Genomic DNA, 27,054 nt, shown 5'->3' with positions numbered 1-27,054 from the left:
ACATAATCAGTCCGTTCCTAGTCAGTGCGTAATGTTTTATATCTGGCGTCCTGCCGAGAGGTTTAAGTGACCTGTTCTTCAGTAAATTATGGGTTCAGTTTCCCTCCCAGAACACATTTCAAGACTCCCGACCCTTGCTTATAACATATACAAGGTCCCACGTGCCCATCTCGGCTGGACGCCAGGCAGTTTTTGTAATGTTGGCTTCGGTTTCTCAGATTCTAACGCAATTTGTTAGATTTTTCCCTCGTTTTTATACGTATAGGTGTCGTACCTCAGTGTCTTTCTTAATGATTATTTTGTCTGTATATCATTCCATGTTATTTCTGTCATTCTGTTCCTCCTCAGTGCGTAATATCTGAGACGTCCAGCTCCTCTCATTACCACTCCTCTCTTCTGCTCTCTCTCCAAGTTCCTCCTCTCAACTTTTCCTTGTTTTGATTCTACTTTTAACTCATTTTGACTCATCTTTTACTCATCTCCTCTTTCCATTCCTCTTCTAATAGGTTTTGTTAAGAACTTTAAACATTTTACTTACTATTATATTGATATGTTATATATATATATATATATATATATATATATATATATATATATATATATATATATATATATATATATATATATATATATATATATATATATATCTATATATATATATATATATATATATATATATATATTTAGGGCATATTTATTGCTAACTTATTGCATGATATACTTATTGCATAGTATATATATATATATATATATATATATATATATATATATATATATATATATATATATATATATATATATATATATATATATATATATATATATATATATATATATATATATATATATATATATATATATATATATATATATATATATATATATATATATATATATATATATATATATATATATATATATATATATATATATATATATATATATATATATATATATATATATATATATATATATATATATATATATATATATATATATATATATATAGTATTGCAACATATGCAAAAAGTGAGCCATATAATTTTTCTAAAATAAATACAAAATTATTTTTTTTGTCAATCATTTATTAAATAAATAGAGCACATTTCCTTCACTAAGAGGCTGATTATGCAGGAACTTGACATCTTGGTGTTCTTTCTTCTTCCAGAGTGTGCGGTGTCCATGAGCAGGCAGACCGAGACGCCAGCCATTCAATTCTGCCGAGGGAAGGAAGTCGTGTTAGTCAACTATGATGACTTGTACTTTTCTCTGCAAGGGACTGTTCTGTAAGCCAGTCACAGAAGATGTGAACTGTATCTGTACTATGAAGTCTTATAAATAAAGTTAAAGGCTACACCTATGACTTTATCTTGCCCCAAACCCATTTAGCTAATCCCCGGACACTTTTTTAGGTATAATTGACTTAGGTACATTTTTCAGGCTACTTTTCAAGATGTTTTTGAGCTGTAAGCTGATTTATCTAATTGCTTTGATCTTTTTTAAAAGCTAATTCTATATATATTAAAGGGAGGAACTAATTTTCATACAGAAAAAAAAACTTATAATATAAAAAGAATTATATATGAATTGGAAACAAGATATAAGAGAAGACAACGAAGGGAACTAACAAGAGGAGAGATTGTATACATAAAGAGCTCAAAAGTCATTGAAAAAGCAATGGAAATTAAGAGACAATAATAACATATGAAATAAAAGACGTGGAAACAAGTACTCTAAAAGATGAGAACTCAAAGACAGGAAGACGAGACCTTAGATATACAACCAAGAAGAAAATCAGACAGACATGAGATTATTACTATGACATAATACCTTAGACAAAGAGAAAGCAGATAACATATCACAGACTAAAATATTTGAGGCGTACGGCAGAGAAGTGAGGTGACATTAGGAATGGCGACCCTTGTGTAAATTATGCAATTAGTATCATAACATAGCAATTTAACTCTAATTTGCACTGGGAAAGACAGACTACCCCTCCAAGGATGAACGAGGGACGAATCAAAATGGAAGCTCAACTTTTATGGGGCAGACGGAGGGTCACTTTCCCTTGTAACGTACATCATGACGAGCAATATAACAATAATTATGTTCTAGTTAGCAAGGGGGGAAAGGAAGAACAAGATATAGTTACTTGCAAGGGAAAATAAACCTTGCATAGGATGAGCGGAGGGCTGGAAGTCTCGTAATCTGTTCTCAGTGTGTGAACGTACTCTAGTATACGTAAGAATAGGTCACCGTGCCTTAGGATTTCTCTGCCGGAAGCCTCGTTTATACGTTAAGAGATGAGGAGGAAGGGAAACAAGCAAATAATGGAACTCTATATATACGATACAGTGAAAAGGATTTACCGAGAAGGATGTACGTATGAGAGGAGGAATGATTAGAACTGAGAGAAAGGTACATCACAGAGGAGGAAAGTCTGGAATTTGAGGAAGACAAGGAGGAAGGAACGCCAGCCATGGAGTCTACTGTCGTCAAGGAGCTGATTCAAGGTACGTCTCAAACTTCCCTTCCTAAGATCTATGAGGCAGACCCTTCCGCCCCTCACGTCAGCTACTTGCAAAGGTCAATAAGGAGATCAATCAAGTTCTCACGAGTCTTGTTTTAAGATTCACGGTAAGGAGAAAGTTAAAACTACCACCTGGGTCATCAAACTGCCCCTGGAAATTCTCACAACTCCTACAAAAGCCTGTCAAATGTGTGCGCTTGGAACGATATTTTTTAAGAATGTGACTGTCAGATGCCAAAAAGGAGATCAATCGGGTTCTAATTGAGTGGTTTTGAAGGTTCATGGTACATAGGAAGGGTTAATCTATCACGAGGGTCATAAAACTACCCCTGGAAATGCCCAAAACTCCTACGGAAGCCTTAAATACAAGTCTCTCGGGATGGCTTTTTCAAGAATGTGAGCCTCGGACATTTCCGCTCCTCACATCAGCTACTTCCAAAGGCCGTAAAGGAGATTAATTGGGTTCTTTTGACTTGTTTTATAGGTTCATGGTAAAGAGGAAAGGTCTTGCTACAACCAGGGTCATAAAACTACTACCCCTGGAAATGCCCGCAACTCCTATGAAACCCATGTCAGTTGACCTCACTCAGGGGACAAAATGTTTTTGAATACGACACTAATACAACCAATACAACGTTTGAGGTTCTTGGTACAGTAGAAGGGTTAAACAACCAACACCAGGGTCATCAAACTACTACTACCCCTGGAAATGCCCACAACTCCTATGATGAAGGCCCTGTAAAAGGTGTGCGCTTGGGCAGGTGACATTATTTTTCAGTCCTCGCGGTTTCTGACGTAATATTGTAGTTTGCAAAAAATGATCAGATTTGACAAAAAATTACCAAATTGAGTGGATGGAGAGGGAGGAGACATTAGCCACACCAAGCTAAGCACAACCTATGCAGCACTCAGAACGAAGAAGGCCTACCACACACACACACCACGTGACGTAGAGAGATCGAGTTTGCGGCAGATTGAAGAAGAAGGATGGATAAACAAATGCTGGTATATTCAAAGCTGCCGGGTCAGGGAGAGCCGTGATACTGATAATAATGTTAAGTGAGCAATTTTCAGGAAGACGTCACATTTCCGTACAGGGACAACCGATTGCATGGTACGTTCCCGCCTTTTAGGGATTAAGCTGGTAGTATTTTTAAACATAACCGCCTCAGTTCACCGCCTTGAAAATTCTCTCATGGTAGGAGTTAGAGGGCTTTCAATGGACTGTTTTGTGACCGTGGTGATAGTTTAACATGGTCTCGCATCTTCAACTGGAAAATTACCCATGAAAACCTGGTTAATCTTCTCTACGGCCCTACAAAAGTCATAATAGGAGCTGGAAAACCTCTCGTCATAGATCCTACAGTGGTTTCATGGACTGGTTTGTGACCCTGGTGATAGTTTTACACTCCCTCTGCACCATGAACGGTTAAACCACCCATGAAAACCCGGTCAGCCTTCTCTGTGGCTTTGGGAAACAGTCATAACAGCTTTTCAAACAAGCAAACTGCGGTGTCATGAAGTTCAAGAATACAGTCTTTATTCAGAAGGTCATTCCTGGTACAGTAAGCAGTATAATCTGACTTACAGTGGACTACACAGACTCTGGAGATAGAGAGTAAAGATCAGCACTCGTAGCTCACCCAAACAGGTCCCAATGTTAGGTACCACATACCCGTAACCGCATATACGTAACCTATACAACACACTTCCCTGCAGTACCAGGAGGCTGGGTCCCACACAGTACAATAATATCATGTTTAAGGAGAATGAAAGATGCTTGGCGTGAGAACAGGCTAACTTTTGATGAGAACTATAAAGTGCTGGACATTACTTTGGACTCATGAAAGTACCCTCTAGGTGAGTGAATGGAGTGGTGAGTGTGTGTAGGGTATGTCCAGGGGTAGTTATAAGACACTGGTGGTAGTTTGACCCTTCCTCTGTACCATGAACATAAAGACACACATTTGGCAAAGCTTTCGTAGGAGTTTTGGTCATCTCCAGGGGTAGTTTTATGGCCCTGGTGGTAGTGTGACCATTCTTCTGTACCGTGAACCTAGAGAAACACACATTTGACAAGGCTTTCAATGGAGTTTAGGGCATTTCCAGGGGGTAGTTTTATGACCCTGGTGGTAGTGTGACCATTCTTCTGTACCGTGAACCTAGAGAAACACACATTTGACAAGGCTTTCAAGGGAGTTTAGGGCATTTCCAGGGGGTAGTTTTATGACCCTGGTGGTAGTGTGACCCTTCCTCTGTACCATGAACCTAAAGAAACATATTTGGCAAGGCTTTCGTAGGAGTTTGGGGCATTTCCAGGGGTAGTTTTAGGACACTTGTGGTAGTTTGATCATTCTTCTGTACCATGAACTTAAAGAAACACACATTTGACAAGGCTTTCGAGGGAGTTTTATGCATTTTCAGGGGGTAGTTTTATGATCCTGGTGGTAGTGTGACCCTTCCTCTGTATTGTGAACCTAAAGAAACACACATTTGCCAAGGTTTTCAAGGGAGTTTTGGGTATTTCCAGGAGTAGTTTTATGACCCTTGTGGTAGTTTGACCCTTCCTCTGTACCATGAACCTAAAAAAACATATTTGGCAAGGCTTTCATAGGAGTTTGGGTATTTCCAGGGGTAGTTTTATGACCCTGGTGGTAGTTTGACCCTTCCTCTGTACCCTGAACCTAAAGAAACACACATTTGACAAGGCTTTCAAGGGAGTTTTGGGTATTTCCAGTAGTAGTTTTATGACCCTGGTGGTAGTTTGACCCTTCCTCTGTACCATGAACCTAAAAAAACATATTTGGCAAGGCTTTCATAGGAGTTTGGGTATTTACACGGGTAGTTTTATGACCCAGGTGGTAGTTTGACCCTTCCTCTGTACCCTGAACCTAAAGAAACACACATTTGACAAGGCTTTCAAGGGAGTTTTGGGTATTTCCAGGAGTAGTTTTATGACCCTGGTGGTAGTTTGACCCTTCCTCTGTACCATGAACCTAAAAAAACATATTTGGCAAGGCTTTCATAGGAGTTTGGGTATTTCCAGGGGTAGTTTTATGACCCTGGTGGTAGTTTGACCCTTCCTCTGTACCCTGAACCTAAAGAAACACATATTTGGCAAGGCTTTCCTAGGAGTCTTTGACATTTCCAGGAGTATAGTTTTATGACCTGGTGGTAGTGTGACCCTTCCTCTGTACCATGAACAAGAACACTCATTAGAACCCGATTGCCCCCCTCTTTGACCTTCAGAAATACATAGTTGACGTGAGAAGGGAAAGTGTCATTTAATACCAATCCCAGGATATAGTTAATATTGTGTCATCAAAACCCAGATTAAATTCAAACCTCTCCTGCGTCCATCCCACTCTGACTGGGCTCATGTTAACGCCTCCCTGCACTGTGACGCCTTGTTTAAGAGGCAAGAAGGATGGAACGGAGAGGGAGAAAGCTGTTGCCGAGAGGGAGAAAATGTAAGAGGGATTTTAGTGGAAGGGAAGAAGGGGAGAGAGATTTAAGCAGGGGAGAGAAGGGGGGAAGAGGTGTCAGCAAGGAGGGAGGGAGGGAGGGAAGGGAGAACAGTATGGAGAGAAATATCAGCAGGGAGGAAAGGGGAGGGGAAAAGGGAGGGGAGAACAGTCTGGAGAGAGAGATTCCAGCAGGCGAGGAAGGGGGAAGAGATGTTTCAGCAGGGAGGGAGGATTGGGGAGAGAGATTTACGCAGGGGAGGAGAGAGAAGAAAACTTGAGGGTAGGGTAGGGAAGGGAGGAGGGGGAGGCATTCCTGCGTCAACTGTAGGAATGTTTAAGGTTATTATATTGATGCACACACTTAACATCAGCCCACCAGAGGGGCTCAAACTTGCTGAGGGACTGTTCTAATGTCTCAAGCCAGGGGAGTGGGATTAAACAGTAGCCCAGTGTGAGGTTTTTGTTCATATATGACCCAGGAAACATTCAGCAGCCACATCAAAGTACTGTATTTTAGCGACTTTTAACCCTGTAGCAGCGAGGATCACGATTTTTAACCCGTACAGTGTTTAGTACATGCATATACATACCTCTTAGGGCAGTGTTTAGTACGTATATATACGCAAGCTCTTTTGAGGGCTTATGCGCCATTTGTTTTTGTTTGTGTATGTAACATTGTTCATTGACAGTGAAGAGCAATAATTTGACAAGTCTTGGTAGTTTTAAATGGATGTTAAAGGCCCTTTCTGTACATTTGTCTGCATTCCAACAAAAATCATTATACAAGAAGGTAAGTTACTTTCTTCTAGGTAATTACTCCTCGATTCTATAATCAGTAAGGCATAAGGAATTGTAAATTACGCTTCAGAGTAATTGGAAATGAAAACTGAGAGTCGGAAGCATCACAGTATTATGTTGAAGTTGGAAAGTTTGGTTTATCGGGCAGCGCAACATCTATGGTCATATGCCGGAGAGAGACAGAAGGGGAAGGAATTATAGAAGGCAACAGGGAAAGTTTTGTTTAGGTGGCGCAACATCTGTGGTCATATGCCGGAGAAAGACAGAAGGGGAAGGAATTATAGGAGAAGGGAACGGTTGGAAAGTTTGGTTTAGTGGGCACAACATCTGTGGTCATATGCCGGAGAAAGACAGAAGGGGAAGGAATTATAGGAGAAGGGAACGGTTGGAAAGTTTGGTTTAGTGGGCGCAACATCTGTGGTCATATGCCGGAGAGAGACAGAAGGGGAAGGAATTATAGGAGAAGGGAACAGGGAAAGTTTGGTTTAGTGGGCGCAACATCTGTGGTCATATGCTGGAGAGAGACAGAAGGGGAAGGAATTATAGGAGAAGGGAACAGTTGGAAAGTTTGGTTTAGTCGGCGCAACATCTGTGGTCATATGCCGGAGAGAGACAGAAGGGGAAGGAATTAAGGAGAAGGGAACAGTTGGAAAGTTTGGTTTAGTCGGCGCAACATCTGTGGTCATATGCCGGAGACAGAAGGGGAAAGAATTACAGGAGAAGGGAACAGGGAAAGTTTTGTTTAGGTGGCGCAACATCTGTGGTCATATGCCGGAGAGAGACAGAAGGGGAAGGAATTATAGAAGGGAACAGTTGGAAAGTTTGGTTTAGTGGGCGCAACATCTGTGGTCATATGCCGGAGACAGAAGGGGAAAGAATTACAGGAGAAGGGAACAGGGAAAGTTTTGTTTAGGTGGCGCAACATCTGTGGTCATATGCCGGAGAGAGACAGAAGGGGAAGGAATTATAGGAGAAGGGAACAGTTGGAAAGTTTGGTTTAGTCGGCGCAACATCTGTGGTCATATGCCGGAGACAGAAGGGTATTGAATTACAGGAGAAGGGAACAGGGAAAGTTTTGTTTAGGTGGCGCAACATCTGTGGTCATATGCCGGAGAGAGACAGAAGGGGAAGGAATTATAGGAGAAGGCAACAGTTGGAAAGTTTGGTTTAGTGGGCGCAACATCTGTGGTCATATGCCGGAGAGAGACAGAAGGGGAAGGAATTATAGGAGAAGGCAACAGTTGGAAAGTTTGGTTTGGTGGGCGCAACATCTGTGGTCATATGCCGGAGAGAGACAGAAGGGGAAGGAATTATAGGAGAAGGCAACAGTTGGAAAGTTTGGTTTAGTGGGCGCAACATCTGTGGTCATATGCCGGAGACAGAAGGAGAAAGAATTACAGGAGAAGGGAACAGTTGGAAAGTTTGGTTTAGTGGGCAACAACTGTGGTCATATGCCGGAGAGAGACAGATGGGGAAGGAATGATAGGCGACTGGAACAGTTGGAAAGTTTGGTTTAGTGGGCGCAACATCTGTGGTCATATGCCGGAGACAGAAGGAGAAAGAATTACAGGAGAAGGGAACAGGGAAAGTTTTGTTTAGGTGGCGCAACATCTGTGGTCATATGCCGGAGAGAGACAGAAGGGGAAGGAATTATAGGAGAAGGGAACAGTTGGAAAGTTTGGTTTAGTGGGCGCAACATCTGTGGTCATATGCCGGAGACAGAAGGGGAAAGAATTACAGGAGAAGGGAACAGGGAAAGTTTTGTTTAGGTGGCGCAACATCTGTGGTCATATGCCGGAGAGAGACAGAAGGGGAAGGAATTATAGGAGAAGGGAACAGTTGAAAAGTTTGGTTTAGTGGGCGCAACTGCCGGAGAGAGACAGAAGGGGAAGGAATTATAGGAGAAGGGAACGGTTGGAAAGTTTGGTTTAGTGGGCACAACATCTGTGGTCATATGCCGGAGAGAGACAGAAGGGGAAGGAATTATAGGAGAAGGGAACAGTTGGAAAGTTTGGTTTAGTGGGCGCAACATCTGTGGTCATATGCCGGAGACAGAAGGGGAAAGAATTACAGGAGAAGGGAACAGTTGGAAAGTTTTGTTTAGGTGGCGCAACATCTGTGGTCATATGCTGGAGACAGAAGGGGAAGGAATTATAGAAGGGTACAGGAAAAGTTTTTATTAGTGGGTGCAACATCTGTGGCCATATGCTGGAGAGAGACAGAAGGGGAAAGAATTACAGAAGGGAACAGGGAAAGTTTCTTTTAGTGGGCGCAACATCTGTGGTCATATGCCGGAGAGAGACAGAAGGGGAAGGAATTATAGGAGAAGGCAACAGACCCCAGGAGACAGGACACAACCCCCGATTAATAACTGGTACACTGCTGGGTGGACAGAGGCGTAGGGTATCGGAAAAGCCGCCCAAATTTTTCCACTCCGCCCGGGAATCGAACCCGGGCTCTCTCAGTTGAGCCGAGTGTGCTAACCACTGCACCATGAAGCCCCCAGTATTATGTTGAGCTTGAGAACTACGGTTGTAGTACAGACGGCCTTGAAGCGAGCGGTGTTGCCTGACCCAACCATTTTCTTGTACTTATAATTACTGTTATTTTTTTGTGATGCAAAGAAGTACTAATACATTACTCACGCTATAGGGTAGTGGGAAGTGTTTATAATGGAAAGAACATAGGCTCTAAAAAATTAAAATAAATTTCCCTTTCCTGGTATGACATGGTTAGCTTTGAGATGCAGAAAACTCTATCTATGACAAAAGACCACACTGTATGGGTTAATGGTCCCTCTAAGTGAGAAAAATGAGAAAAAATCACCCCTCACACAAACCATTTCATAATATATATCAAAGCATTTGTGATCAGATTATGTATTATTTATTTTGGGGGGTTTATATCATGGCACAAATTTGGCCCGTCGCTGCTACACGGTGAAGCCACAAATTTGGCCCGTCGCTGCTACACGGTGAAGCCACAAATTTGGCCAGTCACTGCTACACGGTGAAGCCACAAATTTGGCCCGTCGCTGCTACACAGTTAACATCAGCCCACCAGAGGGATTCAAACTTGCTGAGGGACTGTTCTAATGTCTCAAGCCAGGGGAGTGGGATTAAACAGTAGCCTAGTGTGAGGTTTTTGTTCATATACGACCCAGGAAACATTCTACAGTTACATCAAAGTACACCAGGCGGTATTCGTTATATGCGAGGGTTATGTTCTGCAAAAAGCTTGTATAATGTGAATTCGCATATGTCGAACCTATGATCCCATTAATTATAGGGGGTTATGTTCCACGACCCGTTTTAGAACCCTCTAACTATTTATTTCGGCACCGTTTCAGAATAATAAAGCACTAAAGCAACAATAAAGCACATTGATTGCTTCCGGGGAGACACACCCAAAGTCTACGATACATGCTGATAATTAGGTACCAGGGGTGCGTTTCATCAAAGTTCCCAAGTCCTTGGAAGTGTGCTCAAGGAGTCCCAAGCGTGCGAGAAACCTTGGGCATGTTTCACGAAAGCTCCCAAGCCTTGGAACTCTGACTATCTCGCTCGCCGCCTTGGGAGGCCGTGCGGGGTCTTCCAAGCGCTCCCAAGGAAGGTTCCAAGCGTAAGACTGTAAACATGGCAGCCCGTGAACAACCCCGCCAGCACCGACCAAGGAATTTTCGCCCGAGAAGGGACATCTTTAACCCTCTCGCGCACAGTAAGATACTAGAACATGCGCAAATAAAAATAGAGGAAAAATATATATAAACAATAGACACTCTTTTCAAGTCTCCGTATAGAGTATTGTAGACAATAAATCCTAAGTACCAACTCTTCCCCACTTGCTATCTCGAAATTTTGTGGGCCAACTTTTTTAGCCGAATATATGTTTCGAAGCGGAATTTAGTGAGGATTATTATGGTATCCTCAAAATCTTCATATGCCTATTAGTTCCTGAGTTACACCAAGAAAACTGTATTTTTTCCTCTCCTGTCAGAGTAGGCTAACAACTAAAAATCGCTCCACGTTCCTCATTTACGTTCCTTAGAAAGGTTGCCATATGTTACCTCTAAGAAACTTATCCCAACAAATGACACTCCAAATTTTACGCACTTTCACCGAAAATTTAATTTTTAATAATTTTTTTTACTTTTATGACGCGTTTCGCGTCATCGTCCACCAGGACCTTTTACTTTGATGACGCAAAACGCGTCATCGTGCGCGAGAGGATTAACGAGTACGATGACACCGAGTTCAAGAAGAGGTACAGGGTGGATCGTGCTGGCCTGTTGTTCGTCACTGACTTGGTGCGACACGTGATTGGCAACAGGACTGAGAGGGGCCGTGCGGTCACAGCGGAGCTGCAAGTGGCGTTGACTCTGCGATACCTCGCCACCGAGAAAATGCAGCAGTGCAGCGCAGATGACTTTGGAGTTTCCCGGGCCACAGTCAGCAGAATCATCACCCAGACCGTGGATGCTCTCGTGACACAAGAGAATATGAGGCGGTTCATGGGGTTCCTTTTAAACCGGGGGGAGCAGCAGAGAATGAAGGCGGAGTTTGCCGAAATTGCTGGTTTTCCCGGTGTGGTGGGTGCTGTTGATGGCACCCACGTAAGAATAGTGGCCCCACATGAGCACGAAGAAGTGTACGTCAACCGCAAGAACTACCACAGCATCAATGTGCAAGTGTTATTTGATGCACAGTACAAGCTGCAGGCCATGGTGGCGAGGTGGCCAGGGTCTACTCACGACTCACTAAATGTTTGTTTACACCGTGGTGCCGTTGAAGATGCAGACGGAAAAAAATACGTGCACATATTCCTTACAATGAAGATACTATCGCTGTATTTCAACTAAATATCAATTGTTTATATTTATAATTCCATAATTATATATAAGAAGTGTAATTTAGGTTAACTGAAGACATATTAGACGTCAAAGCGACGCGGAAGATTGGCAACGCTGGTTACTCCCAAGACCGCCCCCACCCCTACTTGGAAGTGCTTGTGGCGCGGTGATGAAACACGCCCAAGAAATTCTCCCAACTGTGCGTGACGTCACCACGCTTGGGAGAGCACTATGATGAAACCCACCCCTGAGGATTAACTTTAGGATCAGAGAGAGGAAAAGGTTAATTATAGGCAAGGAAAATGCAGGAAAGCATTATCTGCACCCTCTAGTGTGTCACCATACCTCACCAACCAGTCGCACCAGCGCCGATATTCGCATACGAGCGAATTTTTCTCGCATAAAATGAATACAGGAAACTCTCGATTGACGCGAGTTTTGTTTATGAGTTTTTTAAATAACGCTGGGTCTAAAATCCAAATAAATGTTTAATTTACACATTTTTTTCACTTATACGTGATATTTTCTGGAGTGTCCACCAGATGTCTCACGCAACAGTACTCACACGGCCACACAGCTGAGCTCAGTTCTTCCCGCGCGCCACTTGAACAACAATACAGTACCCACGCTGCCACGCTACTCAACAATAGGGGTGGGCAGGTACCAGTACCAGTACCGGTACCAGACTGCTTGGTACTGGTGCCAATACTAGCCAGTCGCTCATGATGTCCCTTATTTCTTCCTCACACGAGTAAGGCTGAGACTGAGTGCCTGAGTGGATATCTCGGTGATATGGATTTTCTCTCTCTCTCTCTCTCTCTCTCTCTCTCTCTCTCTCTCTCTCCACTGAATGAAGTGAATATTTATTTTTCGATAAAAACCTACCTCTTGTTTGATTTACATTGTTTTTGATTTACGTGACCTCTTCAAGGACACAATACTCGTGTAAATCGTGTTACCTGTACTTGGCTCATTAAGGTTAGTCGAATATAACTGAACTCGCATATATTGAATACCCGGTGTACTGTATTTTAACGACATTTAAGACGCACTTTTCCCCCATAAAAAATGCCCTATCCATGTGTCCTCCAGGGTGAATGTTGTAGGAGGTGGCCTTACACAGCTTTTCAATTCAGCCTCTTGTATGATATAACCTCTATGCTTAAGTCTTACAGGTACAGCTAAAAACACGATTGACGCGAGTATTGTGTCCTTGAAGAGGTCATTGCGTAAATCAAAAACAATGTAAATCAAACAAGAGGTAGTTTTTTTATCGAAAAATAAATATTCACTCGAGAGAGAGAGAGAGAGAGAGAGAGAGAGAGAGAGAGAGAGAGAGAGAGAGAGAGAATTACATAGAATTACATTATTACTTACATTAATTACATAGAATTGCCTTATTTAGATGTTTTTATCCACCTGCGAGAGAGAGAGAGAGAGAATTACATAGAATTACATTATTACTTACATTAATTACATAGAATTGCCTTATTTTGATGTTTTTATCCATATCACCGAGATATCCACTCAGGCACTCAGTCTCAGCCTCACTCGAGTGAGGAAGAAATGAGGGACACCATGAGCGACTGGCTAGTATTGGTACCGGTACTGAGCAGTCTGGTACTGGTACCGTACCATATAGCTGGTACCGTTAGTACCGATACCTGCCCACCCCTATTGTTGAGTAGCGTGGCAGCGTGGGTACTGTATTGTTGTTCAAGTGGCACGCGGGAAGAACTGAGCTCAGCTGTGTGGCCGTGTGAGTCCAGTTGCGTGAGACATCTGGTGGACACTCCATAAAATATCACGTATAAGTGAAAAAAATGTGCAAATTAAACACTTATTTGTATTTTGGATATAAAGGACACACTTACATCGAGAAAGTTGTAAAGTTTTGTTTAGTGGGCAGCGCAACATGTGGTCATATGCCGGAGAGACAGAAGGGGAAGGAATTATAGGAGAAGGGAACAGACCCCAGGAGACGGGACACAACCCCCGATTAATACCTGGTAACCACTCACTGCTGGGTGGACAGGGGCGTAGGGTATCAGAAAAGCCGCTCAAATTTTTCCACTCCACCCAGGAATCGAACCCGGGCTCTCTCAGTTGCGAGCTGAGTGTGCTAATCACTGCACCACGAAGCCCCCCTTTATATCGAGAAATCCACGGACCCAATTCCAGTGAGTACAATAGCGTCTGCCAGCCACCTCGCCCTCGTCCCTTTATCCCATCCTTGGGGTACTGTAGTCTGCCTCAGCCCACTGTTCAGCCTCGGCAGATTGGTGCCAACAGTCTGCTGGTGTTGACCCAGTAGCAGCGGGGACCATGTTTCTTAATGGTCCCTCTAAGCGAGAAAAATGAGAAAAAATCACCCCTCACACAAACCATTTCATAATATATATCAAAGCATTTGTGATCAGTTTATGTATCATCTATTTTGGGGGGTTTATATCATGGTACAAATTTGGCCTGTCGCTGCTACACGGTAAAGCAACAAATTTGGCCCATCACTGCTACACGGTAAAGCCACAAATTTGGCCCATCACTGCTACACGGTAAAGCCACAAATTTGGCCCATCACTGCTACACGGTAAAGCAACAAATTTGGCCCATCACTGCTACACGGTAAAGCCACAAATTTGGCCAGTCGCTGCTACATGGTAAAGTCACAAATTTGGCCCGTCACTGCTACACAGTAAAGCCACAAAGTTGACCCGTCGCTGCTACACGGTAAAGCCACAAATTTGGCCAGTCGCTGCTACACGGTAAAGCCACAAATTTGGCCCGTCGCTGCTACACGGTAAAGCCACAAATTTGGCCCGTCGCTGCTACCGGGTTAATGTCTCGTCTGCTACGTCCAAGCCTACAAGGTTTGCTCACACTCTTACACCGTGAAAAATATCATTCCATAATCAGGGTGTCTTCCAAGAGGCAGCGTCTTACGGGCCGAACAATACAGCATGTGCGTGTTTACCTTTGAATTCACTCTGCTAACATTTCTGTGGCTTCTGACTCACATAATTAAGTGAAATTCTGGAGTAATAAGCTCTCACAAAATCTCTGTCACTAGTAAAATTGAATGCAATAATTAAACCGTGTAGCAGCGATGGGCCAAATTTGTGGCTTACCGTGTAGCAGTGACCGGCCAAATTTGTGCCATGATATGAACCCCTCAAATTAGATGATACATAATCTGATCACAAATGCTTTGATATGTATTAAGAAATGGTTTGTGTGAGGGGTGATTTTTCCTCATCTTTCTCGCTTGGAGGGACCATTAACCCTTTCATTGCTAAGCGCTTGCAGCGGGCGTTAGGCATATTTGCTGGTGGCGCTAAACGCTCGCTGCTGCCAGCTCCTGCCGCACTCAAATCTCCCATGTATGAGTGTTCCAACACTAATGCTCACAACACAGGATTGCCAATTGAGTGTGTTCTTCACTAAATTTGGTGGAAAATCATGTCAGCCCAGCGTGGCAAATCTACGGACGTGTAACTGGTGGATGTTCTTGCCCAATATAGCGGGATTTTTGCATAGCTTCACCTATTACCTGACTGATTCTTTGACCAAATAGTTGTAAATATTGCAGTTGGCAATACTCCCTTGCCAGAGTCTGAAGGAGAGATATCCGCAGTTCCCTCAATACGGCTGATCATCCTGCACGCACCGACGTGAGTGTTAGTTAACGTTCAACACTCCCTGAACGTGCATGTACGTTCGCAAGAGAGGCATACATAACCGACTCCTATAGATCTGGACCTCCTCTTTCCAATAGTGTTTTTGGTTTTTAGCTGTGATGAATAGTTTTTGAGATACAGAGGTTAAAAGGGACCCCCCAATGGCCTGCTAAATCATAGAAGGAAAGTCCATTTTGGGTGGAAAACTGTATATAAAAATGTGCTCCCAGTGATCTTACTTCAATGTTCTGTACTCGTTCTGCCAATGGTCATACAGTCTTCAACTTAACGTCAAAGGACAGTTAACTAACCCCTTCAACACCAGTATACTGCATCCTTGCGTGCCCCGTACCATATCCGAGGACATGCATACTGGCTCACTTTAGCCAATACACAAGTTATTCTATTTCTATATTTATGCTTACATCTCAAAACTATCAATCAAATTATGTTTCTTTATGTGCACCATTTAATTCTGCATGTTTTCATTTATAATACATGATGATTGTGTTGAGTTTATGGCTGAAAACTTGTTATATTCAATAGCAACATTTCAAATTTGGTGCGCGCGGCGATCTCGGATACGGTGCGGGGCGCTGTTTTGGCCCAGCCGTAGTGAAGGGGTTAAGGGTATGTACTTTATAAGGATACTTCATTCAGTTAGGTAAGCTAAGTAGGAGTGAAGGTATGGAAGGCTGAAGTGAGGTATGTTTTCCCTGAGCTCTACGGGTTAAGGTTCACGGTACAGAGGAAGGGTCACTACCACAAGGCTCATAAAACTAGCCCTGGAAATAACTCCCAAAACTCCTAAGAAACCCTCAAATATGTGAACTTGAGTGAGGAGGTTCAATAATCTGGCCTTTGATCCTAACCTATCCAAGAGACAAGAAGGAAGGAAGGAGAGAGAGTATTATGGAAAGAATGATTCAACACTCACCAATGTCTTTCTGTCTGTCTGCTGGTCTTCAAAGTCATCTTCCTCTTCTTCTTCTTCTTCCTCTTCCTCCTCTTGTCTCTAGGAGTAAAGTAAGGAGATTAATAAAGTTGATAATTGATTTTTTGTGGTAAATTCTTTTCATGGTAAAAATATAGAAATAGACAGATATTAGAGAGAGAGAGAGAGAGAGAGAGAGAGAGAGAGAGAGAGAGAGAGAGAGAGAGAGAGAGAGAGAGAGAGAGAGAGAGAGAGAGAGAGAGAGAGAGAGAGAGAGAGAGAGAGAGAGAGAGACAGAGAGAGAGAGAGAGAGAGAGAGACAGAGAGAGACAGAGAGAGAGAGAGAGAGAGACAGAGAGAGAGAGAGAGAGAGAGAGAGAGAGAGACAGAGAGAGAGAGAGACAGAGAGAGACAGAGAGAGAGAGAGAGAGAGAGAGAGAGAGAGAGAGAGAGAGAGAGAGAGAGAGAGAGACAGAGAGAGAGAGAGAGAGAGAGAGACAGAGAGAGAGAGAGAGAGAGAGAGAGAGAGAGAGACAGAGACAGAGAGAGAGACAGAGAGAGAGAGAGAGAGAGAGAGAGAGAGAGAGAGAGAGAGAGAGAGACAGAGACAGAGAGAGAGAGAGAGAGAGACAGAGAGACAGAGAGAGGGGGGGGGGGGGGAGGACACCTTCCTGGTTTTTTTTAAACAATTTATCTTCTGTTTAGTGATGTGGCAAATATATATATATATATATATATATATATATATATATACACAGTAAAACCCCGATTATCCGAAAGCGGATTATCCGAAAAACCGGATTATCCGAAATTGATCTGGATAATGCAATTAAAAAAAAATTTTCTATACTAAAACGTTATAAAACATCAAAAATAAATAAAAGTAACCACATATGTACTATATTAACACATTTAAAATTGATAAGAACAGTTAAAATGAATATGCTTTCTAATACGTATTGCCGAAATAGCTTGTAATGAATAGATCAATGTATTAGACAAAAAACATTAAACAAACTCTCAACAACACCACGTCCACACCTTCGCCCCAGCAAGGACGTAGGTGCGGCGAACGAACAAACTACTGCACGACTACTCTCACACCGTACTCTCAAGACAACGACACAAACACGACTCCCCTCTCCACTCCATGCCACATTCCCCTTCCAACATACGAGTTGTGCGATAATATGAGTCATCATATTATGATGGATGAGGATGCAGTAGCGACAGCATCCTCATCCATCCTGGCTAATGGTCCGTCCATACTAGCTACATGTGTTCTAATGAGAAAATAAGAACCAAGGTGCAAGATCAAAGTGATATTCATCCAAATGAGAAAGCAAGACACAATGCCGACTATCAAACTGGCGGCGATCAAAATGGCGGCCATAAATCCGGATTATCCGAAAAATCGGCTTATCCGAAAGAGGCTTCCCCCCTTCCATTTCGGATAATCGGGGTTTTACTGTATATATATATATATATATATATATATATATATATATATATATATATATATATATATATATATATATATATATATAGATATATATATATATATATGTTTGCCACTTCACTAAACAGCAGATGAATTGTTTGAAAAAATCCTTTCCAACAATGCATACAGAAAAATACTGGTAGCTAAATTATGTGTAAATTCAAATGTAGTACAATACTTATTCAAACTTATTGTTTTCTGAAACTTACTGAGCAAATGCATATAACATACTGTACTGCACTAAGCCACAAATGGTTTAAACCAATAAAAAAACTGGTTTAAACCAACTAATAAAACCATTTTTTTTTCTTTAGTGTGTATCTTTGTTAGTTTCATCAGTATTGTGGTTTTAACTATATGTAAGATTTTAATTATGTACAGCAGGGTTGGTGGTTTAAACCAGGGGTGTCAAACTCAAAACCCTTGGAGGGCCAATTCATACTCTGAAGTGCCGTCATGGGGGTCAACAAGGGTAGAAAATACATTGACAAGATTGAAGCTACCGTGATACCGCGGGCCATTTATGACTATCCATGAGCCATGAGTTTGACACCCCTGGTTTAAACCAAAAATACATCAATAAAACCAGTGTTTTTTGTGAATCTTTTTTAGTTTCATCAGGTATTGTGGTTTTAATTATATGTGGTTTTATTATTTTTATTATGCAGTCATTTTACTAACACCAGGATGAAAACGTCAGTTGGTAAACTCAAATCTCTATTCAAATGCTGTAACTCAGAGTAACTGAAAACATAATTTTGGTATATTACATATATATATATATATATATATATATATATATATATATATATATATATATATATATATATATATATATATATATATATAGCGGGGGGTCGCCTGATATGCGAACTTGGGATATGCGAACCACCTCATATGCGACCTCCTTCCTCCCTCCCTCCCCCTTGGGAAGTGGAGCACGATGGGGCGGTGACTTGACTTTAGTAAGAGAAAAGTTTTTTTCATTCATTTCATGTTCCCGACTTCGCTAACATCCATTTCCTACCAAATAATGAACTTGCTGTTACTCACTTCCCGAAGGAAGGGAAATAAACAATGGCGCAATCTGGCAACTCTACTCTGTGAGACGGCTCCACGTGTTCTCTTCATCAGTACGTCTAAAGCAGCCATTGCTCTCACAAGCTGTGTCTGTGCTGTGTGCAAGCTAGCCTGTGGGCTATTGTTGTTGCTGTTGTTGTTGTTGTTATGGCGCCTCCAAAGAACTCGAAAAAGCAGTTTGTTACATTGGAAACTAAGTTAAAAGTGATAGACATGAAAAAGAAAGGAAAAGGCAATTCTTCAATTGGACGGGAGTTAGGTATGGGTGAATCTACTGTGAGAAACATTTGGAAACAGAAAGACCAAATCTTGCAAACAGTGAAAACGTATGGTGGAGCAAAACTGGACGGTCGGAGTCAGTCCTCAAACAACGTGATTGTTCAAATGGAAAGATATTTGGCTCACTATGTATCTCGCAAGGAAAAAGAAGGTGTGCCTGTCGATGGACGCCACATTAGGAACCAAGCAAGAGTGTTTTATGCTACTTGCCTAAAGAAGTGGAATGTGAAAGAAAAGAAATCTTTTAAGGCATCGAAGGGTTGGCTGGCAAACTTCCTTCGTCGCAAAGGCTTGAAAAGATCGACATTTTGTGGAGAGAGAGCCAGCGCCGATGAAGCAGCAGCCCAAAGTTTTCCCCAAGCATTACGGCAAGTAATTGAAGAAGGAGGCTACATTAAACATCAAATTTTCAACCTCGATGAAACGGGAATGAATTGGAAAATGATGCCAAAGTCAACGTACATATCCAAATCACAAAAGCAGGCCCGGGGAATGAAAACCGATAAATCAAGATTCACAGTAATGTTCTGCATGAATTTAACCGGGTCATGCAAAATGAAGCCACTGATAGTCCACACAGCTAAGCTTCCAAGGTGTTACAGGGAATTCAAGAGCATGGATGACGTCAGTGGTCTCTATTGGTACACGTCAAAAAATGGATGGATGACTTCGTCGATTTGTTACGACTGGATAAAAAATCATTTGGTGCCAGATGCTAGACTGATGTGTCGCCAACTGAACATTCCATTCAAGATTTTACTATTGATGGACAACGCTCCCTGCCACCCACACTATCTGGCAGATGCACACCCTAATGTGAAAATCATGTTTCTACCACCCAACACAACTTCGTTAGTTCAACCTCTAGATCAAGAGGTGATAGCAAACGTTAAAAATTTCTACCACATACGCGTCTATGATTATCTGAGGATGAAGACTGACAGCAACATCGAGATGCAGCAGATTGAACAGGAAGATCTCTACAACGACATTGATGTAGATTCCCCAGCACCATTATCAGACTCTGAAGATTTGCCAGCAGATGTACCTGAAGCTCCTACCCCCGAAATGACTGTGAAACAATTTTGGAAGAGCTTCACACTTCGCCAGGCAATAGAATTCCTTCTGCAGTCATGGAATGACATCAATGAGGCCACGATTAACCATGCCTGGCGTTCGCTTGTCCCTCATCTCTGCAGCCCCAATCCTAACAAAATTCAATCAGTGGCAACATCCCAGCAGTTAACATTGGATGCAGCTCAATCTGTCGGAGGCTTCAGTGAAGTCACAATTGAAGAACTTGATGAAATGAGGAGGTTAGAAGATGAAGAAACCGCAATGACAGCTATAAAGCGAGTTGATGAGCAAGCCGAACTAGCTGAGTTAGTGGTGGAACAAGAAAAACCCACAACGGACACACCTTCACTTGACATGACAATGAGCAGACTCTCTACCATCCTGGCAGCGGCTGATAAGTTCAAAGAGGCTCTGCGCAATGCAGAAACAGATCAATTCAGAGCTGAGGAGGTTTGCCACGGTTTTGATCGTTTGCTACGATTTTATGATTCATTACATAAGGAAGGTGTAAACAAGAGAACGCAATCTTCCATCACAAGTTTTTTGCAGAAGCCTGCACCTTCACCTCCCAATGCTGCGCCTTCGACTTCAGATCATTCGCCTCCAATTTCCCCTCAAGAATCTGAAGAACTTGATTTCGAAGGGTTCATGGCCGAGACTGAGGGCGTCCAGGTAGAAGTAGGGCCTTTTGACAGCGAAGAAGAAGAAGAAGAAGAAGAAGAAGAAAACATGTGAGCGGGACCACACCAGCGCCGGCGGTAAACAGTAAGCAGTAGCAAACACCGGACCCTCCTCTCCTCCCCTCTTCCGACCTTGCACCTTCAACCAAGGATCCTGTGCGTGTCACTAAGCCTAAAGAATCTGATCATTCTGACTGTGCGGCGTTCATAACAAACTTGGAACTAGTACGTATTATATAGTGAGTGGACTGAGGAAGAAGAAGCACGTGATGTGGGACACACCAGCGCCAGCGCCGGCTCCGTGTTGTGAGCTGCACTCACATCAACCACCTCCAAAATCCAGATGTATTCAATAAAGGTAAAACAATTCACTTTATGTTTCTTTCATAGCTCCTTAGCCTCTTGGATTATGTGTACATTGGTGATGTGTATCTCCACTTAGTTATATGATACGAAAAAGATATACTAGGTTAAAGAGTTTGGGAAAATGTGGCTGACCGCCCATATACCATTATTTACATGCTTTTTAAGGTTCCTAATATGCGAATTTGCGATATGCGAGGCTTTGAACCGCCCATATTCTCGCATATTAGGCGACTATATATATATATATATATATATATATATATATATATATATATATATATATATATATATATATATATATATATATATATATATATATATATATATATATATATATTATGAAATGGTTTGTGTGAGGGGTGAGGGTGTCTTTCTCCTCAGTCTGAAGCTAGCCGCATTGCTTGTTTTTCATAGAGGTAGTGAACATTTTACAACACATTTGGTTATAAGTGAGCTGCTGAACATTTTACAGCTCAATATAACGGGTTCACCCTTTGGGGTCTTCTGGTAACCCACCAATGAAGGGAAGTGAGTAGAGAAAGCTTACCTATTTCTCCAAGCTGCTGAAAAGCTTGTTGGTGAAGAATTACTTGTCGGTGAAGAGACTGTTGTTGAGGGGAGTGTTATGGCACCTCCCGGCACTGCTACACCAACCTGCAAATATGTGTCCACTCTCAAAGTCTTGTACCGGGAAAGATGGCATGGGATAAAATATAAAATCTCTCTCCCTATAGAGTGGTGGACGAATGGAACAGGTTTGGGGGCCATGATGTGGGTGCCAATACCGTAGATACATTCAAGAAGGGGTTAGATAAAGCCATGGATGGTGAGGTAAGGTGGAGTGGAGTGTACAGGAGCTGCCTTGTATAGCCCAACCGGTCTCTTGCAGACTCCTTACGTTCTTATGAAGTCACTATAGTACATGGACTCTAACTTGAGCCCTGTGGTTTGGGCCGGGGAAGCCTCCATTCTTTACAGATCTAGCCATGACCTGCGATCTGTCTCACTGTTAGTCTGTACGTTATCTATTTGTGGAGTATACACATACTCATATCTGACTGCATGGTGTTATGAATGGCTTGGGATTACAGGGAAAGACAACGACTGAGTCACGCCCAAGGGCTCAAGTTAAAATCGATAGACTATCGTGAAGAAACTTGAAATAAATTTTTTTGACATTAACCCGGTAGCAGCGACAGGCCAAATTTGTGCCATGATATAAACCCCAAAAATAGACGATGCATAAACTGATCACAAATGCTTTGATATATATAATTAAGTGCTTTGTGTGAGGGGTGATTTCTTCTCATTTTTCTCGCTTAGAGGGGCCATTAACCCTTTCATTGCTAAACGCTCGCTGCGACCTCCACCCACACTCACATCTCGTGCGTATGAGTGTTCCAACATTAATTCTCACAACATAGGATTGCCAATTGAGTGGGTTCTTCACTAAATTTGGTGGAAAATCATATCAGCCCAGCGTGGCAAATCTACGAATGAGTAACTGGTGGATGTTCTTGCCCAATATAGCGGCATTTTTGCATAGCTTCACCGATCACCTGACTGATTCTTTGACCAAATAGTTGTAAATATTGCAGTTGGCAATGCTCCCTTGCCAGAGTCTGAAGGAAAAAATGTCCACAGTTCCCTCAATATGGCTGATCATCCCGCACGCACCGATGTAAGTGTTAACATTCAACACTCCCTGAACGTTCACAAGAGAGGCATACATAACTGACTCCTATAGATCCGGACCTCCTCTTTCCAATGGTGTTTTTAGTTTTCAGCTGTGATGAATAGTTTTTGAGATACAGAGGTTAAAAGAGACCCCCAATTGGGCTGCCCAACTGTGCCTGAGGGGATAGTCGCGTCCACACTGCGCGCAATGAAAGGGTTAGGAAACATGACCCCCACAGCTACTGGGTTAATATTTGTTAGGCCAGCGAGTCCTAACCCACAGAACATTTGTTACACAGTTTTTCCCGCACACCACTTACAGGAGAAATAAGAGAATATGAGAAACAGAAGACAGTCGTACGAGAAACAAGAGACAATTATAGCAGAAATAACACTTTTACCAATGCAAACCACTGCTCTAGAGTCCGGGTTGCTGGCCGGTCTTCAGGAAAGCATGCTGTGGCCTCTCAGCTGGTAGTAGCCAAACCACATCATCATCATAGCGGCCAACAAGGAGCGTCACACTCAGCCTCCAGTGTTCCGCTGAAGAATATTCAAAATATAAAACTACATTACTCACTGTGTCACCCTAAACTATTTTATAAAAGACAATCTCAGCCATCCTAACCTGACCAAACTTTAATGAACCTAAGCTAGCCTTAGGCCACACAGGGAGCAAGAACGTTAATACATTATAAGCAATGCCACACTGGCAGCGAGCTGCTTGGCGAGAAAGCGAGAAGAGTTGACAAATGAGTTTTTTTGCGCGAGATTGCTCGGTCATGAGTGACATCACAGACATGTATTATTTGCCGTATCTCAGCCATACATTAGATAGCCCATTTTGGTTGACACCGTTAAATGCAGCAGTGATTGCAGAACTTGAATATGTTTGTGAAAACTCAATAAAACAAAAACTAACTGACGAGTTGAAGTTAAAGAATCACACTCCGTAATAACACATTCTACATGTAACTTGCAGCAGCACCAGCTATGAAATGCTATAAACAATTCCATCTTCTAGAGAAAAGCCTCCTGTATACAGAGTTTTTTTAAGGGGCTCTCACACATTCCCGGCCTCGGTCCCGATAGTCCTCGATAACTCCCGATAAGTCGATCAGGGCCTGACCGCCGACAAAATAGGCAATAATCCCGGGACCGGCAGCTTACCGCTGGTCTGCCTGCGGTAGACCGGCGGTAGACTGGCAACCATATACGATTTTCGTTTTCTCCAACCGGCAATTGCAGCAGGTCAGTCAACGGTAGACTGCCAGCCTACCGGTGGCAGACCGCTGGTCTACCAGTGACAGACCTGCGGCACATCGACGACCAAACACTATCTTTGCATTTTTATATTTTAAAATTACCTCATAAACTGCTTCAAACCTAAATTCATTTGTGTGCATAAAACTCTCTCTCTCTCTCTCTCTCTCTCTCTCTCTCTCTCTCTCTCTCTCTCTTACTTCCTCACTCCCTCTTTCTTCCTCACTCACTCCCACCTGTTCCTCCGTCCATTCCTTTCCCTCTCTCTCTCTCTCTCTCTCTCTCTCTCTCTCTCTCTCTCTCTCTCTCTTCCTCTCGTTTTCCTCCTTCCTCCTTGCTAATCCCCAGATCATAAACAGGTGTTCACTCATGGCCTACCGCCAGTCTACCGCTGGTCTGCCGCGGGTGTCGGCGGTTGACCGCCGGTCGACTAGGACATTTTCAACACCGCCGGTCGACCGGGCGCATCGCTGATATCTTTGAAAATTTTAAAGTTGACCGGCGGTGGTCAGCTGAGTCTACGGTCCTCAGGGTCGACCGGCGGTCTGCCGCCGACAATCCCCAATCTTACAGCTGGTCAACCGGCGACCGGCTTATCGGGAGTCATCGGGGATTATAGGAGAAGGGAACAAGACACAACCCCCGATTAATACCTGGTAGTACCCATTCACTGCTGGGTGGACAGGGGCGTAGGGTATCGGAAAAGCCACCCAAATTTTTCCACTCCGCCCGGGAATCGAACCCGGGCTCTTTCGGTTGTGAGCCAAGTGTGCTAACCACTGCACCATGAAGCCCCCCAGGATGAATAGGGTGAATACCCAACACTTATAAATAAAGGGTTAATACTTCACCCTTATCCTGACCTGGAAACAATGAAATCTAGCCTAACTTAATTCTAACCTAATCTGACAGGTGGTAAATGTCCACAGAGTTGCCCATCTCACTGTGGTACTTCTCACCCTAACATGGGTTAGATCTCATAATTCTATGCATTTTGAATCCCATATATATATATATATATATATATATATATATATATATATATATATATATATATATATATATATATGCCTCGCAAATTGACAGAATCGCTGCTAGCTATATTTTAAAAGTTAATGAGTTTTTTGCAGCCGCCTCAGAGCATCACGGGGGGACTGGGATACTCTGTTCCCCGTCTCTTCTTACACTCACTTCTCACACTTCTCATGGGTTAGATCTCATTATTCTATGCATTTTGAACCCCATTTATGTTCACCGCAAACTGTTAAAAACGCCGCCAGCGATTTTTGAAAAGTTAGTGAGTTTTTGGCGGCCAGCTCGGGGCGTCGGTGCCACCATTACTTACTTTATGAAACATCACTAGGTCTTCATATATCTTTTCTACAAACGCTTGGTTAGCGACGGTACGCTAGGTTAGCGATTAGCCCACTCGTGTGAGACCAGGTCTACCGCGTGGTTATTTTTAATTTTTTTAGAACATGCAGACCCACGAGCTATTTTGTGGTGGCACCGACGCGACGGTTTACGGTGGGGGAACATATTTAAACTAACCCAACCGAACTCTACGACCTAACAGCTAGCGGGGGGGCTTTGACCCCTTCGCCCCCCCACATGTATATGCAACTTAGCTCTGCGGAGGTGTTTCTCACTTTCACGTCCGGGGCCCACAACATCACGGCCCGCAAAAAAAACACCAACCTTTCATAAATCACTAGCAGCGATTCTATCAATTTGTGAGGCATATATATGGGATTCAAAATGCATAGAATTAAGAGATCTAACGCATGGTTAGGGTGAGAAGTACCACAGTGAGATGGGCAACTCTGTGGACATTTACCATCTGACAACCATACATTTTTTTTTACTATTCAGCTTAATGTTCACTGAGGAAATGGAACCCAGAAAAGTTTACTCACCACCACGGCTCCTGCCAAGCAAATCACAACTTGGCCCCCGAAGGAGAGATAGGGTCCGGCCAGCCATCGGGTGTACTTCTGGAATAGCAATAAAAAAGGTTACGTGTTGGAAATTTCCGTATAAAATGACCTCCCGTTGTCTTTTTTTTTTAACACGAGGGGCCAAATTTATGGCTCTACCGTGTAGCAGCGATGGGCCATTTCTGACCTGCTGGACCTGGCCGCTAAATGCCCATTATTACGTACTTAAGACAGCTACGCCCCATTTGACCTCATGTAAGAGCTCAATGCATCTTATTCTCCATATCATAGGTCTTAAGTGTCGGTAATAAGGTCAGAAATAAGGTCACATGGTCGCCTTTGTGAGCTCACCCCTAAACCTAATTCACTGTTTACGACATTCACGCCTCATCTGACCTCATATATCAGGTCAATCCCCCTTAATTCTTCACTCTGTAGAGGTCAAGGGGCTTACTGGGTATCGATGATAAAAGTTCACATGTTAAGCTGATGGCCGCCTCTTATCTTGCATATATCACACATTTTCCGCCTTTTCCCCACATCACCGCTTGACCTCAAGAAGTATAGTGACCTTATCTGTCATGACCTCAAGCCCCGTCTCGGTATACCCAGTAGTTTACGAGAAAAATATATATACAAATATTTTCCTCACTCCAACTCGCGCCGCCATCTTCACACAAAGCCCCGCGGTCAACCCACATTTAAATCCCCTTTGATCACGTTCATTACACTTTTCGCCGTTATCACCCATGTCAAAGCAATCACAAGGCATTCCTCACCTCTTTGATCTGCATGGCGTGCCTGTAAAGCGGCTAAATCCCACGAAATCACATAAAATAGACATGACTCGTAATGGCGTCAGACGGAGCACATCCACAGAGAGGAAGGAAGGCCAGTCATGTGATCATAAGGAAATAACTTCGCCAACTTCCGCGAAAT

At 42.7% G+C, this 27,054-nt stretch overlaps 1 protein-coding gene and 1 long non-coding RNA gene across 14 annotated transcripts in view; one reads left to right on the top strand and one right to left on the bottom strand.

Moving 5' to 3' along the window:
• The window catches only part of LOC127002254 (uncharacterized), a 42,379-nt gene extending 41,023 nt beyond the window's left edge, over positions 1-1,356 (top strand). For 11 of the 13 annotated variants that reach the window (XR_007755925.1, XR_007755922.1, XR_007755924.1 and 8 more), the window contains one exon: positions 1,169-1,356. Coding sequence is in view for 3 of the 13 variants with exons in the window: in XM_050868065.1 (XP_050724022.1) it covers positions 1,169-1,290 (122 nt within the window). In the remaining 10 variants the exon portion in view is untranslated. The remainder of the gene's footprint in view (positions 1-1,168) is intronic. The other 2 variants (XR_007755927.1, XR_007755919.1) reach the window with 1 other exon arrangement.
• LOC127002256 (uncharacterized) lies at positions 1,074-27,054 on the bottom strand. The gene is made up of 6 exons (XR_007755930.1): positions 26,895-27,054; positions 26,095-26,172; positions 23,317-23,458; positions 21,786-21,892; positions 16,259-16,336; positions 1,074-1,217 (listed from the first exon to the last, which is right to left on the bottom strand). It is a non-coding gene; the product is annotated as an uncharacterized LOC127002256 (long non-coding RNA).

The sequence above is a fragment of the Eriocheir sinensis genome, chromosome 22 (assembly GCF_024679095.1).
Source record: "Eriocheir sinensis breed Jianghai 21 chromosome 22, ASM2467909v1, whole genome shotgun sequence".
In the NCBI taxonomy this organism is placed as follows: Eukaryota; Metazoa; Arthropoda; class Malacostraca; order Decapoda; family Varunidae; genus Eriocheir; species Eriocheir sinensis.
The sequence above is the reverse complement of the archived record's forward strand: the minus strand, read 5'-3'. Positions and strand labels throughout refer to the sequence as shown.